Below are 15,273 nucleotides of genomic sequence, written 5' to 3' on the forward strand. Positions count from 1 at the left end.
TTGGCACCCGCTGTAAGCGAAGATGAAGGAGATTTGCAGAATCTGTGCCCGGCAGCTGTGTGGAAATCAGCGGCGCTGGATCTTCCACACGGCGTCCAAGCTCAACCTCCAGGTTCTGCTTTCGCACGTCCTGGGCAAGGATGTCTCTCGCGATGGCAAAGGCGAATTTGCTTGCAGCAAGTGTGCTTTCATGCTCGATCGGATCTATCGATTCGACACCGTTATCGCCCGCATCGAAGCCCTTTCTATTGAGCGCTTGCAGAAACTGCTGCTGGAGAAGGATCGCCTCAAGTTCTGCATTGCCAGCATGTATCGGAAGAATAACGACGACTCCGGCGCGGAGACTAAGGCGGGGAGTGGGACGGTTGACATTTCCGGCTTACCCGATGTGAGGTACTCTGCACTGCTCCAGGAGGACTTTGCCTATTCAGGGTTTGAGTGCTGGGTGGAAAGTGAGGATCAGATGCAGGAACAACACAGCTGCCATGCTTCCGAAGGCCCTGGCACCCGACCCAGGAGATGTCGAGGTTGTGCGGCTCTGCGGGTTGCCGATTCTGACTACGAAGCCATTTGTAAGGTGCCTCGAAAAGTGGCCAGAAGTATTTCCTGTTGTCCTTCTAGCAGGTGGTCTACCAGCATTTGCACCGAAGAACCCGCGTTGTCCGAGATTGGGCCACCGGACTTAGCAAGCGCAAAGATGCCCCCAGATGGAGAGAGCATGGAGGAAGGAACACCGGGCTCCTCTGTGGAATCTTTGGATGCGAGTGTCCAGGCCAGTCCTCCTCAGCAGAAGGAGGAGGAATCTGAGAGAAGTGCAAAGGAACTTGTAAAGTGTGACTTTTGTTCAGATGAACAGGCTGCACAGCCTATGTGTAATCATAAATTGGAGCTGGCTCTTAACATGATTAAAGGTCTTGATTATAAGCCTATCCAGAGCCCCCGAGGGAGCAGGCTTCCTATTCCAGTGAAATCCAGCCCTCCTGGAGCCAAGCCTGGCCATAGTATGACAGATGGAGTTTGTTCCAGTTTCCTTAACAGGTCTTTGAAACCCCTTTACAAGACACCAATGAGTTATCCCTTGGAGATTTCAGACCTTCAGGAGCTGTGGGATGATCTCTGTGAAGAGTATTTGCCACTCCGGCTTCAGGTATATGAAATGGCTACATAGTACTTTTCTGACGATAGCTAGCTGGCCTCAGCCTTCACCCGACTTCTGTCGGTCTAGATTTGAGAAAATTAATCATTGAGTCCATGTTGGCTGTGCCGTTTTCTTTTTTGTCTTATTTAGTTAAATGTGTGTCACACTCAGATCATTTGTTTTTTACAATCCTGTTGGTAATGTTACCAGTTGGCGTTCCTATTATCAAAATCGTCTACCTTTTAAGGCAAAAAGAGATTCCCAGTTCATTTTTCTTCTGTAAAAAGACATTTAATATCACTCCTGGCCCTAGAACTTTGTCTCTTGCCTCCTTGTCACCACACACACACACGCACACACACACCACACACACACTTGTTTTAGATTTATAGATACTTTCTCCTCTGGCTTTCTGTAAGGGGGTTCTCTGCTGTTAGTTCTTGCAGCGTTAAACCTTCCATTCCCAAACTGCTTCAAAATAATTAGAACATAAAAGTAAAAGTTTGAGGAAAACCTATTATTCACCAGTAAAGTATTGTGACATCTGGGCACTATTTATTATAATGAATATATCATTTGAGGATTAATGGTGATTTATTCATAAAAGAGGCTGCGGAATTCAAATATTGTCACTGAAAATGTTAAGATGAAAACTACAGGGCCAGTTTTTCTACTGAGCTCTGTTAGAATGTATTTGGTATTAAGAGTCACATATTATACTCTTTTTGTTTTCTTTATGAAAAAATAAAACAATTTCATAACAAAATAAGAATAACAATAGTGCTGTGTATCATTATCTTCAATGTAAATTGCAAGACATAAACCAAAAAGATTCTTACAAAAAAGATACAGATAACAACTTTTCAATGAACTAAGATAAACTGGTAGTGTCAATGAAATAAATTAAGATCTATATTGAAGTATTTTTTTAAAACAACAGAATATGTAATTTAGGGCAGTATTTGAACTTCTGCCTACTTCCTATTTATCTCTTTTCTATTTTGCTTTTCGCTTTCTTAATGACTAGAGAATAGCAGTTGGTCCTAGTTTGAGCTCTTCATTTCTGTCCAATTGATTACAGACCACCCTTCTAAATTCAGCTATATAAAGGATAGCTGTTATTTTGTTTCTCTATCAGCAGTAAATGCTAAGTTCTTTGAAAAACCTTCTGGCAAATTCCATTTTTTACAGATTGTTTTGTGGTACCATTGCAAAGGTTGACAATATAGAAGGCATTTGGGGGAAAGCCTGCAACTGGTCAATAAAATTCTAGAAATTTAGAGCTTGATAACATGAAATTGTTGATTGCCACATGAAATTTTAGAAACATTCTATTGTATATAAAATTTGTATCACCATAAAAACTTCAGTAGAAAATAAAAGTTTTTTAAATTTACACAAAATTTGTGTAAAATATTTATACAGAATTATCAGAAATATGATATGAAATTATCAGAAATTATATGAAAGAGTTAGTGAAAAAGTAAAATGATGTACTATCATTTGTAGAAAATGTTTAGTATTATATGTATAATGAATGTGTACTTTTTTGTTGTTGGTTTTTTTCAGTGCAGCTGGATTTGGGCCCAACACTTTCTGTGACCAGATGTAGATGTTACAAATTAAACAAAATTCTCACATTAGGATTTAAAAGTAGATTAGGCATGGTGGATGGGAAGTAAGTTAGTTGTTTTCTTCTTTCAAGTAGTAAATACTATACAGAGATAAAGATTTAGAAAGTTATGAGGAAAATGGGGGATTTTTTTTTCTCCATATTTAATTAAAAATACTATCCTGGTGGTGGGACTCAGTAAATTTTGGAGTTGGGAAAGATTTTAAAGAACATCTCAGGCTGTCTCTCAGTTTGGACAGTTGGAAAGCTTGTGGTTTAAGTAACTTAGACCATACAGAACGAAAGCTTCCCAACCGTGTTCAGTCAAGACCTTTAAATTCCATACATTAAACCACATTGCCTGCGGTACATCAATTTAATTAAGTACTTACTTTAAACCTGTAGCCCTTTTTCTGTAACCAAAGGATTCCAGGAGGATTCTTTAGGAATTTTTTGAACAAAATTATCACCTGAATGAGCACATATAAACTATAGTAACTGTATCTTTATCTTTAGTCAAAACCCTTTACCTCACTAAATTTGGACAATAGAACATCACCTATTTGCTGTTAGTTGGCTTACATTCTGTTTGTAGAATAATGAAACACAGGGATGAAGGAGTAAATAACATTCAACTTCATGAAACATTTCATTACTATGTTTTTTTCTCTAATAAGTGAAGATGTAGGGGAATAGATAAATTGGGCTCAAAGTATTTGTAAATAAAATACATATTTTAGTCTGTGCACTTGATCTGTTGTTTATATCTGACTGCCTTTTATGCTTCTTAAGAGCTGTTATGTTTTAGGACAAAGCCCCAGCTAGGTGTCTCAGACAGATTGGATTTTGTCTATTCCTCTGAACAAATGTGAAAAGAACAGAAATAATGTAAATATTTTGGTCATTCTCTTTTTAGTTCATAGAAAAAAACATGAAAGAAAAAATTTTATTTAGTTAAATTATACTACAAATCAGAAGAAAATCTTATTCTAAAGAGTGAGATTGTTCTTTTAGGTGATTTGTGATTCCTTTGTTTAATCCTCCTCTACCTTCCTCATCACAAACACTATTAAATATCAATATAAGGATTCTTCCTGATTGCTTGTCTTTCTTCTGTTTCCCTACTTTCCTCCTTCCTTTCCTTCATTCCTTTGTTCCATTTTCTTTCTGTTCTGTTCTTTTCTTCCTTCCTTCCTTTTCTAATGTTAAAGGAAAACAAAATATATGCGCCTGGTTACTGCTTTTCTGATGTGCAAAATTATTTGTTTGCTTTCAATAAAATTTATGTATGAAGACCCAAGGCTCTTCAGATACATAAAGAAAGGTTTCAAGCTGTATTCTCTAATTTCCTTCTTTATTGTCTGGTCCTGAAGCAGAAAAACTATGATAAGGGGGCATGTGGTCCTTTAGTAAACAACAAATCAGAGCACCCTGGCCCATGTGAGGTTTCCCTTTCTAAATTCAAAGAGCAGATCTTTACTTCCAACCATGCAATGCCAATGTCTAGTCATTTGTCCCTGTAGTAAAATATCCCCCTCATAGTTTAGATCTAGTAAGTCATTCAGGCCATTTGGAAAGTGTAGCCATTGTTTGTCTTAGAATAGAAAATTATCACAATTTGAAATCTGTGACTCACTACTGTGAGGACTAACATGTACCAAGAAAAGTGCTATTCACTGAAAAGACCTAGATAACTGCCTATTAGCCTCAATAATCTTCACTGTACAACATTAGGCCTTGAAGCAATTTCCTTTTTCTGAAGCTGGATCAAATTGACTTAATATAAATTACATTATCATGATGATGTGATCTTAGTAGCCCAGAATCTGGGGAATAATACTACTTCTACCAAATACAGGATTACTGATTTTAGGATCTATAAAATCTTGTTTGGAATGATTGTTTTATGTACTTTGTACTTCACAATTCCTTATGAGTTCTTGACTTACTGTAACTTACTAACAGTGCTTTTTTGGCACTGTTACCTGAAAGGACATTTTTCTGATATGTAAAATAAAAATTATTATAAATGAAGAAACAAGCATCTTCCAGCTTTTAAGTCAGTGCTTTCTATTGATAGAATTATAGTCTTCCAATGACTCTTTGTGCCAAGATGTGTGCAAATGAGATCCAGATTCATTATGTACTTTCCTGTGGCATTGTATGGCTTTAAAATTGCTGACCTTATTATGTGTATGTATGTATGAATGTACATATATGTGCATGTATTCACATATACTCGTGTGTGTGTGTGTGTGTATACATATACATATATATGTGGATTTATTTCTAAGAGAATAAATGAAGATTAGAACATTGGATAGGGAATTGGGAGGCAAACCTATTTTTATTTTGTTTTGGGTTTTTTTTAGTCTTATTCATTCAGCAAAAACTTTTGATCTCTAAAGTGTTCTGGCATCATGACAGGCAGTGGGTTTACGGAAATGAAAGATACTGACTTGAGTACATTCTGTTTAATTGGACCCTCTTCCTGATTTCCTGTGTAAACTAGGACAAATTACTTACCTTTTATAAGTTTCAATTTCCTTATATGTATAATAGAATAGGACTTTAGTTTATAAAATTTCCTTCACAGCACTAAAATTCTTTGGTTTGAGATAAATGAATATATCTACCTTCCCTGCCATTCTAATCTTGAAGCTATTTTATTTAATTCTGCTTATTATAGTTTAAATTTCAAAAGTATTTTTAGTAGATGTTATAAGAGAATACGCTGATGAAGTAAGTAAAAAGCCAAGTTTTGTAGAGATTGTTATACCATCATATTAATGATAATTTTATTTATCAGTCAGAATTGTAAATATCTAGGGGCCTGGGGATTTAGCTCAGTGGTCCCACTGCCTGCCTTGAAAGCGCAAGGTCCTGAGTTCAATCCCCGGTACTGCCCCCCCAAAAAAAGAATTGTAAATATCTATTAAAACAGTTACATCTCTCAATGGTGTGACGCAATTCACATTGTTTCAAGGAACAGTTGCTTTACTTTCAAAACAACATCTCAAATAATTTTTCTAAGAATCATTATCCTTCTTTTCTTTTTTCTCTCTTCCACCATCTAGCCTGCCAGCAATTCTTGTTCACTGTACTTTCAAAGAATATCCAAATCCATCCATTTATCTCCCCTCCATTGCTGCCACTAATACAGCTTCGGTTGTCTTTAACCTGCCCACCTCAGAAGCCTCCTCACTGGTCTCTGTTTCTGCTGCTGGTCCCACAAGATCATCACCAAAGAGCAGCTAGCGTGATCTTTAGAAAACTCATGAGTATGATTTCTGTTTAAAAACACTGTAGCCCATTCTTACGTCAATTCGAAAAAAATCTACTTTATTAGCCCTGCTGTATGGACGTTGGATATGATCTGGCCCTGTCTATCTTTCTGCTTCGTGTCACTGTTCAGCCATTGTACTATAGCCCTGAACACCAGCTGGCTTATGTCACTTGTGTCACTAGCACTTGTAATGTAGCTAGTCCCAAATTGAGATGTGCTGAGTGTGAAATATACTGTACCTTGAATTTCAAAGACTTACTAAGAAAAACAACCGTCTAAAGTATCTATATAGTTTTTATATTAATTGCATGTTTATAATAATATTTTGGTTATATTTGTTAAAATATCAAAATTAAGTTCACTTATTTTTTTAGTCATTCAGTGAAGCTGAATCATTCATTTAGTGAAGCTATTAGAAAGTTCAAAATGACACACATGGCTCACATGGTATTTATGTTGGAAAATACCCTTCTGCTGCACAGTCTCTTTCATCTTCCATTCTCGCTCTTCCCTCTGCTAGGTGGATCCTCTTTTTGTAGGGCTGGTGCCATTTCATTCAGATCTCCTTTTCAGTGCCAACTCCTCTGATCAATATGGAGTAACTTAAGCACCCACTGTCTAGTATGCAATGCTATTTAACTGCAGAGGGCTCCTCACTATCTGATATTTTATGTATTTGCTTTTGATTTAAATTTGAAGAGCGTAATACCTTTCTTTGACTTTGTACAGCTTCATCTCAAGAACAGTGCCTACCATATAGCACTCAGCACGTATAGTTTCAGAGAGTGAACAAATGAAACAAATACCTGCTATACTAGTAAAAGATACTTAGCAGACATAAGAAAGACCAGTGGATCCTTTTCACTCTATAGAAAAGCAGTGAGATAAAGGCTCTAGAGGATGATGTCAGAACTCTAGGTTCTTTTGTGAGCTGTTCTATAGACTTGTCAAAACCTTTGTGATTATTTTTATTTTCTGTTTGTAATGTTTCTTAATGCCTTTTAGAATTAAATTTTTGAGGGGTACTAGGGATCGAACTCGGGACTTTGTGCTTGCGAGGCAGGTGGCAGAACCACTGCTGCTAAATCTACAGCCCAGAATATAAGAATTTTTGACCTGCTAAATAGTATAGTAGGGGAAAATGGACTTTACTAGCTATTCAGAAATAGGAATGGACTTGTAAAGGGAACAACAGAATATCCAGGTTTGCTTAGCATAGTTATATAGTTGTCCTGATACAATTATTAATTGAGCCCTTCAACTCTTAAAAGTGGTCTGATGTGATTGATAAGTTAATAACTTATATAGTCACTATAAAGGCAGTAGAAGTCAGTATTTTGTATTCATTAGCCTCACACTAAACTCCCATCCCTCTTTTTATTTTTATTTATTTGGGGGGGGCACCGGGGATTGAACTCGGGTCCTTGTGCTTGCAAGGCAGGCCGCCGAACCACTGAGCTAAATCCCCAGCCCCCAGCCCTCTTTTTAGATGTGGGGTAATATTTTTCCTTTGGATCAGATCCAGGGCTTACACATGCCAGGCAAAGTACTATACCACAGAGCTACACCCCCAGGCCCAATCCAGGGTAAACTTTGTCTCTTCCAAGAGCCTATCCTATATTCCTGTTGAAATCAAGTTTTTTTCCTCTATAATTTCAGGGTGTTACCACCTCCTCAGAAGACCAATACTGTTTGGAGCTAGAACCGTGCATTTATCAGCATTCTATTCCCCCAGCATCTCACATGGTGCCCTACGTATAGCACTTAAGAGAGGTTAGAAAAGTTGACAATAGCATGATTGTTTTTCTAAAATCTTTCTATTTCTAATCAGTTGTTTACAGGAAAGGATTTAAGATAGTTGTGATTCTACTCCTTAGGCGGTGAGAATATTGATTTTAGAGCTCTTCTATGTATGTGTTTACTTATTTATTATCGTACTGAGGATTGATCCCAGGGCCTTTGCACTGGGCTAAATTTTCAGCCCCTTTTTATTCTTTTTGAGACAGGCTTTTGCTAAGTTGGTGAATTGACCAGACTGGACTTGAGCTCAGCATCCTCCTGCCTCAGCTTTTCATAGTGCTGGGTTACAGGCATGTGCCACCGTGCCTGACTTTTCCTCTTCTTTTGAAACTTTTGAAATAATTTAAAATTTTAGAGGTAGTATAAGAGATGTACAGTTTATTCCTATATACCCTTTACCCAGAATTACTAGCTTCTGGTATTTTGTTATGTTGTTTTTTTGTTTTTTGTTTTTACTACTTTCACTTTGACATAGGAATGTTATTATCATCATTATCACAGTGGTACTGGGGATTGAATCCAGGGCCTTTGTATTGTGCTACATCCTCCCCTAGTTTTAATATTTGTTTAGAGACAGGGTCTTAGTCACTTTCTCAGGCTGGGCTCAAACTTGTGCTCCTCCTGCCTCTGCCTCCCACAGTGCTGGGATTACAGACATGCACCATCATGCCCTGCTTTTTAAATTCCTGGACCATTTAAGAATTATATATTATACCACTGTACTGTAAATATTTCTGCATGTATTTCCCAAGGGCAGGGACATCTCTCACCAACTATAGTACAGTTAAGAAATTTAAGAAATTTAGTGTTAATAAGATAGTAGTATCTAATACATTGTCCATATTCAAAAATCAGCCAGGGGTGGGATTTAGCTCAGTGGTGCCACTGCCTGCTTCACAAATAGAAGGACCCAAGTTTGATCCCTGGTACCAAAAAAAAAAAAAATCAGCCAGTTTTTCCTCTAAAGTGAAGAGGCATGTTGCAAGAAAGGTAATTGGAATACTGTATAACTTTTCTTCTTTTAGGATTGATATAAGTGTAATCCATATGCATTTTCAATTCCCTAATTAAAAATAGGATGAAGCAAACATGTAGTCATTGTAAGCATTTCCTTATAAAAACTTGCCCTTCTCTTTAACCTCTGATTAACTACTGTTGTGTGCATGAGTTAGGGAGCATAATGAAAGTAGAAGTGAATCTGCTCTTGCCAAGGAACGGGACTCTTTCAGCAAGTCATACTCATTAAAAATTTGTGCAACAGCCCTGGTTTTCTAAATGTCTGGCCAAAGATGTCCTAGACATTTAAACATAAAATTTCTTGTTACTTCATTTAACTCAGCTTGTCTTTTTGTTTTTTTATAGTCTGTGCCTGAAGAGTTACTCAGACAACAAAAGCCGAGTTCAAACGAGACCACTTCAAATGCACAGTCTGTATCTGATTCCCACTTGGCCTCACTTCAGGAAAAAATCCAGCAAACAGAGGCTGCCAACAAGGTACGATCAGTGCTGTGCTTTTGAAGGTCACAGAGCTTTCCCGAGGAAGTGACAAGCTCTCCTGAGTGTTACAGCGAGTAGGACATGGGAGATGACAACTGTGGATGCCTGGTGCCCTAGAGAATATTTCCCTTTAAAGTGTAGTCCTTCAGGGCCAGGGATTTAGCTCCTTGGTGCCGCAAGCTCAAGGTCGTGAGTTCGATCCCAGTACCAGTACCAAAAAAAAAAAAAAGAATGTAGTCTTTCCCTTTTTTTTTTCATATAGATTTTAGCTATATAAGCACAGGTCAGAATTTCTGGTATCTTTTGGATGTGTGGTTAAAGCTTGTATGCAATCTTTACTGTAGAAGGCACCATGACGGGAAGTTTTTGCTTTTGACTTTAGCTTAATTTCTCATTTGTGGATTATAATATTTGATTAGAAAAAATTACCATAATATAGGATGCCGAGCTTCTGGATTTCTTGAATAGCTGAAGCTTCTCGATCTTGTGTAAAGGATCCACAGTACTTGCATGAACAACTCCATCATAGAGAAAGCACAATGGATGAGAATTGAGTCCACTGAGTATTGAAGAAAGTAGCTCATATTTCCTATTACTTTCTCTTTTTGGTTGGTTTAAAACTTAAATGGGCCTAAAAAGTACCAATGAACTCAATGAGAAAAAAAAACTTAAATGGTTACTATATGTAGGACAAAATAACAAGGTAATGTTTCCTAAGAAGTTCATCGAATCATAGACTGGAGGAAAGATTTTATGGTTGCATTTAAGGTGAAAAGATATCATTGACCGAACAAACTTTTCTGCTGTTGTTCTGAATGCAGATTCTTCAAGAGAAACTGAACGAAATGAGTTATGAACTGAAGTCTGCTCAGGAGTCATCTCAGAAGCAAGATGGTACAATTCAAAACCTCAAGGAAACTCTGCAAAGCAGGGAAAGTGAGGTAAAATATTTAGGAGCTTCAGACCTGTGAGGAAATGATTTGTTCCATGAATGTAGATGAGTATTCTAGTATCATAGAAATGGATTATTGGCATAATAACAAATATCAGCCTGGGAAATTTGCAAATGCAAGATAATGGATTTATTTTCAGTTTACTAACATGTTTGGTGTTTCTCTTCTTCTCAGACTGAGGAGTTGTACCAGGTGATTGAAAGCCAAAATGACACAATGGCAAAGCTTCGAGAAATGCTGCACCAGAGCCAGCTCAGACAACTTCATGTATGTGAGGGTTCCGGAGAGAGGAGAGACTGCAGTTGGGCCTGTGTCTTTCTCAGTTACAGTCTTGCTTTTGTGTTCACTTTCCCCTCAGGTACTCAGTGCTTGCTGTTCTTGTGATAATGATTTCTGCTCTCTCCTCAGAGTTCTGAGGGTGCTGCTCAAGCTCAGCAGCAGGTGGCTCTGCTTGATCTTCAGAGTGCTTTATTCTGCAGCCAGCTGGAAATACAGACACTGCAGAGGGCAGTTAGACAGAAGGAACGCCAGCTGGCCGATGCCAAGCGATGTGTGCGGTTTGTGGAGGCTGCAGCACATGAGCGAGAAAAGCAGAAGGAGGCTTCTTGGAAACATAATCAGGTAAATCATTAACCATTTTGCAGCCCTCAGCACTGACTTTGCCCTGACAATTACTTTTTACCAGGACAGTTGGTTCTGAACCGGAACCCTTGACTTACAGCATTTGTTTAATCCGAGTATCATTTAGTCTAACATTTGCTACCTTGGTTCATGTGCCAGATACTGGGGTATGTCCTGGAAATTCAGTGGAAAAATACCACAGGCTCTTTCTTCTTAAGGTTCTTATATTTAGTATGCAAAACAATCACATGAACAGAATTGCAGTGTGGTTAATACTGAGGAGTTGTGTATAGGATCCTAAAGGCATTTTTGCCAGGGGTCAAGGAAGAAAATCAAGGAAAGCTTCATGAAAGAGAGAATATCATAGGTTATTCTGGAAGGATGGGTAAACGTCAGTGGCTTAGAAAAGTGCACAAGAACATCCGGGGTCAAAAGAATGGCATGCACTAAAATATCCATAATTTTAAAGTGGTTCCTTTATCTTGTTAGTTTATAGCACATGTTTTTTTCCTTTGGCTGTAAAACATTCATATTTAAAACTAATTTTTGAAGGATCTCCTTTGTTTAATACTTTGAAGGATAAATATGATTCCTGAATTTTCATTAAAAACACTAAAATTTTTATAACTAGACAAGGTTGGGGAGTGATAGAAGGATGAGAAGGGAAATAATTCTCAACTATTGTTTGTATATTTAAAGGAAAGATGTGCAAATATTTAATTGGCAAATATTATGGAGTGTATCTAAAGTAACAGATGGTTTAAAGATTGCTGATTTTATTACTAGAAAAATATTACATATGGCAAATTAAAATGAATTGATAAAGCCTTTATGGGTTCTTAAGAAAAGATGGTAGAAATATTCTATCCTTGAGCTTATTTTAAAGGATCTAGGCTTACTGTGGGACAGAGTCCTGCTTAGTAGAGCTATTTTTTAAATTAAAAAAAAGTACTAAACTATCAATCAAACCCATTTTCTACCTCCATCCACAGATTTTACAATTTCCTATATTCAACTCCACTTAATGTATTATGGAATATTTCTGTAGCACTTTAATGATGGTGCTTTCTAGTTGTTTATAGTTCATTATGTCCTGAAAGTTTCAAGGTCTCTCTATATAGTGGCCATATGAAAATTTTAGATTGCCTTTAAAAGTGAATATATTCAATTCAGGAATTGCGAAAAGCTTTGCAACAATTACAAGGAGAATTGCAGAATAAGAGCCAACAGCTTCAAACCATGGAGGCTGAAAAATACAATGAGATTCGAACACAGGAGCAAAACATTCAACACCTAAACCATAGTCTGAGTCACAAAGAGCAACTGCTTCAGGTGAGTTTATATGATGTCAATAAAAGCTCTGAAATTTCCGCTCATATAATCTTAAGGTGTTAATCACCTGTGTGGAACATTTGCTACAAATAGAACATTGAGCGATGGGAATCAGGAAGATTTAAAAAGACAGAAAACATAATCCACAAATGAGACACTAGTCAGCAAGAAACAATACGCATAAGCTGGAAAGACAAGCAGTATTCAGCACATGGTTAGTAAGCACCTCTGTGAGTTAGGCATCGTGGTAGGAGATGGGAAGACAAAGTGATTTGGCTACATCTGTCAGTCTAGTAGGAGATGACGTTGGTATGAGCTTCCGTAGAGTTGAATGCTAAATGAAAATTTTAGGGTGAAACTGAGAGTGATCAGTCCTGCCAACTACTCTAAACTTTATATAAAATCCCTTACATTTTTTATAATATATATAAATATATATGCTTTTCATTTTCCCCTGATAGGTAATATACCATCACCACCTCTGCCTTTGGGAAGTCTTACTCATTTAAGATTGGCAACAGATATTGCTCCTTTGTGAGGTCTTTCCTGACACCTTTAGACCAAGTCAGGCAACACATCCTGTGCTCTGGTAGCTGGCTGACATGTGTGCTAGTGTGTATGTGGCTAAATAGTTAATTGTATGTATTATGTAAATTGAATATTGCAGGATAGTTAACAATTTACATGTCTTTTTATCTCTGCTAAATTTGTTTCCCCTGAGAAATGATCATGCTTATTTTTTATTCTGCATAATGAAATAGTCTGCAAAATGTAGGAATTTGGTTATATTGGATAAATAAAAGAAAATATTTTTTGGACTTATTAGGAATTTCAGGAGCTCCTACACTATCGAGATAACTCAGACAAAACCCTTGAAGCAAATGAAATGTTGCTTGAAAAACTTCGGCAGCGAATACAAGATAGGGCTGTTGCTCTAGAGGTATGCAGCCTAATTTTGTTCCCTGTGCTGTGGATTATTCTCTGTACATTGATATTGTTAAAATTTGTGTCTGCTTAATTTCTGCTTTGGGGTTTTGGTTTCCTGTTTCTTCACATTTTGAATTTTATTGAACAGGGGTGATAAGGATGATGAGTCTTTTAAAGTTTAGGCCCCTTCTTTTCCTTACAGCAGGCTATAGATGAAAAGTTCTATGCTCTGGAAGAAAAAGACAAAGAGCTGCGCCAGCTTCATCTTGCTGTGCGAGAGCGAGATCATGACTTAGAGAGACTGCGTGGTGTCCTCTCCTCCAACGAAGCTACCATGCAGGTAAGAGCAAAATCTGCCATACATTGGTACTCCTCTTTACGTCTGTTCTAAGCTTGAAGCATCAGCCTCCTCCATCATTTTAAGAAAACTGGAGTATTTTCTTCTATAAGAAAAAAATACAAATAAAAGATAGTACTCGAGTTCCATTATTGTAGATTTGAAAGTGAGAAATTTTACCACTTCTGTTTTCTTTTATATTATGAGTTTCGTAGGGAGGAACAATAAATATGGATTTCTAATTACAGTTTTAGTTTATTGCTAATCCTTTTGTATAGATACACACCCACTCATACACCTTTTTACATAAGCATTGCCTGAGAGCAACTATTGTGTTTTTCTCATTAATATTATATTCATGTCCTTGTATTGTGACGATTAGAATACTTATTTATTTTTATACTTACTGTAGATTTTTCTTTTGCATAGTTACTGTAGACTTATGTAACTAATCACCTGCCAGTTTTAAAGAAGTCATTTGCGTTCTCTATAGAGGAAGTGATTCTTCCCCAATGTGTCATTTTATCCTTTACCCTATATTTTATCATTTTACCCTATATTTCTCTCTCCACAAACTAGATAGAAGTTTCTATAAATACAAAATAGATTGGTATGGTAGATTAGATGCTAAATTTTTGCTTCTTGCAAAAAAGTTGGTGGGTGATAATTTCTACATGTATGTGTGATCGCCTGTGTACCCTGAGGAATGTGGGTACCGCTGTGACTGTGGTTGCTGTCTCTGTGACTGTAGAGTATGGAGAGCCTCCTGAGGGCCAAGGGCCTGGAAGTGGAACAGTTAACTGCTACCTGTCAAAACCTCCAGTGGCTGAAAGAAGAAATGGAAACCAGATTTAGCCATTGGCAGAAGGAACAAGAGAGTATTATTCAGCAGTTACAGACATCTCTGCATGACAGGAACAAAGAAGTGGAGGCAAGACTTCAGTTAATTTAAATACAGTTGGCTTAGTGATTTCATAATCTTGAACTAGGACTCTTGAGGTCTGAGAGGCCCGTGACCCAAATCTTTAAAAACATTGTGTACTTGGAGAAGTGACTGATTTTCACTGGGACTTGCCCACCCCATAAACTTGAGATGACAATTATCATTCTGAAAGAAGTTATGTGAGAGATGATTAGATCTAAAAAAATATATCTACAATGTGATTACTAACCTTTGTTATTTATAGTACTTACAATGGTTCAGGCACTGTTTTAAGAGCTTAATGGATATTAACTTACAGAGTCCTCACAAGTCTTACAGACAAGGAAACAGACCTCTGAAATTAATTTGTGTCAGGTAACAGCTAAGTAAGTGGCAAAGCCAGTATTCAGCCCAGGCCTTATGGCGCCTGAGTTTCAACTACCATGTACTAGTGCTTACTGTAAAAATAGTAATAGTTTTAGTTTAGTGATAGTAATAGTTTTTCCTTTTGAGCTTATTTTGTATCCTGGTAGAAATTAAAGCGGGAGAAAATAAATGAAATAAGTGAGCTGAACATCCATTTGTTCTCATCTAACATTGTTATATGCTCTGAGCAAATGAGAAAAGGACTTATTTTAGAGAGCAATATGTAAATTTCTATATTGTTAGTGATCACTTACTAAACACATATTTCCTGGCTTCTGCATCACAGGCCAGTGCTAGATGTGGGGAAGCAAACATGAATGCCACATGATGTTATTCTCAAGAACTTCACAGCTTTTCCTTTTATGGCAGATCCTCACAAGCCCTTTGATATGTACTAGAGGAAATTCTTTTTTCCAGAAACT

The 15,273-nt window shown here is 37.2% G+C and overlaps 1 protein-coding gene across 19 annotated transcripts in view; it reads left to right on the plus strand.

Moving 5' to 3' along the window:
- Pde4dip (phosphodiesterase 4D interacting protein) overlaps positions 1 to 15,273 on the plus strand; it is a 211,035-nt gene that overhangs the window by 131,961 nt on the left and 63,801 nt on the right. For 11 of the 19 annotated variants that reach the window (XM_019207340.1, XM_019207342.1, XM_019207341.1 and 8 more), the window contains exons 1-9: positions 7 to 1,147; positions 9,199 to 9,330; positions 10,155 to 10,274; positions 10,461 to 10,553; positions 10,695 to 10,907; positions 12,081 to 12,239; positions 13,066 to 13,179; positions 13,369 to 13,506; positions 14,255 to 14,434. In XM_019207340.1, the coding sequence (XP_019062885.1) occupies positions 23 to 1,147; positions 9,199 to 9,330; positions 10,155 to 10,274; positions 10,461 to 10,553; positions 10,695 to 10,907; positions 12,081 to 12,239; positions 13,066 to 13,179; positions 13,369 to 13,506; positions 14,255 to 14,434 (2,274 nt within the window). In that variant the 5' untranslated portion in view covers positions 7 to 22. Of the gene's footprint in view, positions 1 to 6; positions 1,148 to 9,198; positions 9,331 to 10,154; positions 10,275 to 10,460; positions 10,554 to 10,694; positions 10,908 to 12,080; positions 12,240 to 13,065; positions 13,180 to 13,368; positions 13,507 to 14,254; positions 14,435 to 15,273 lie in introns of those variants that run through there. The other 8 variants (XM_019207344.2, XM_019207345.2, XM_019207343.2 and 5 more) reach the window with 1 other exon arrangement.

This window comes from Fukomys damarensis, unplaced genomic scaffold (genome assembly GCF_012274545.1).
Source record: "Fukomys damarensis isolate Sample0158 unplaced genomic scaffold, DMR_v1.0_HiC HiC_scaffold_33, whole genome shotgun sequence".
Taxonomy (NCBI): Eukaryota; Metazoa; Chordata; class Mammalia; order Rodentia; family Bathyergidae; genus Fukomys; species Fukomys damarensis.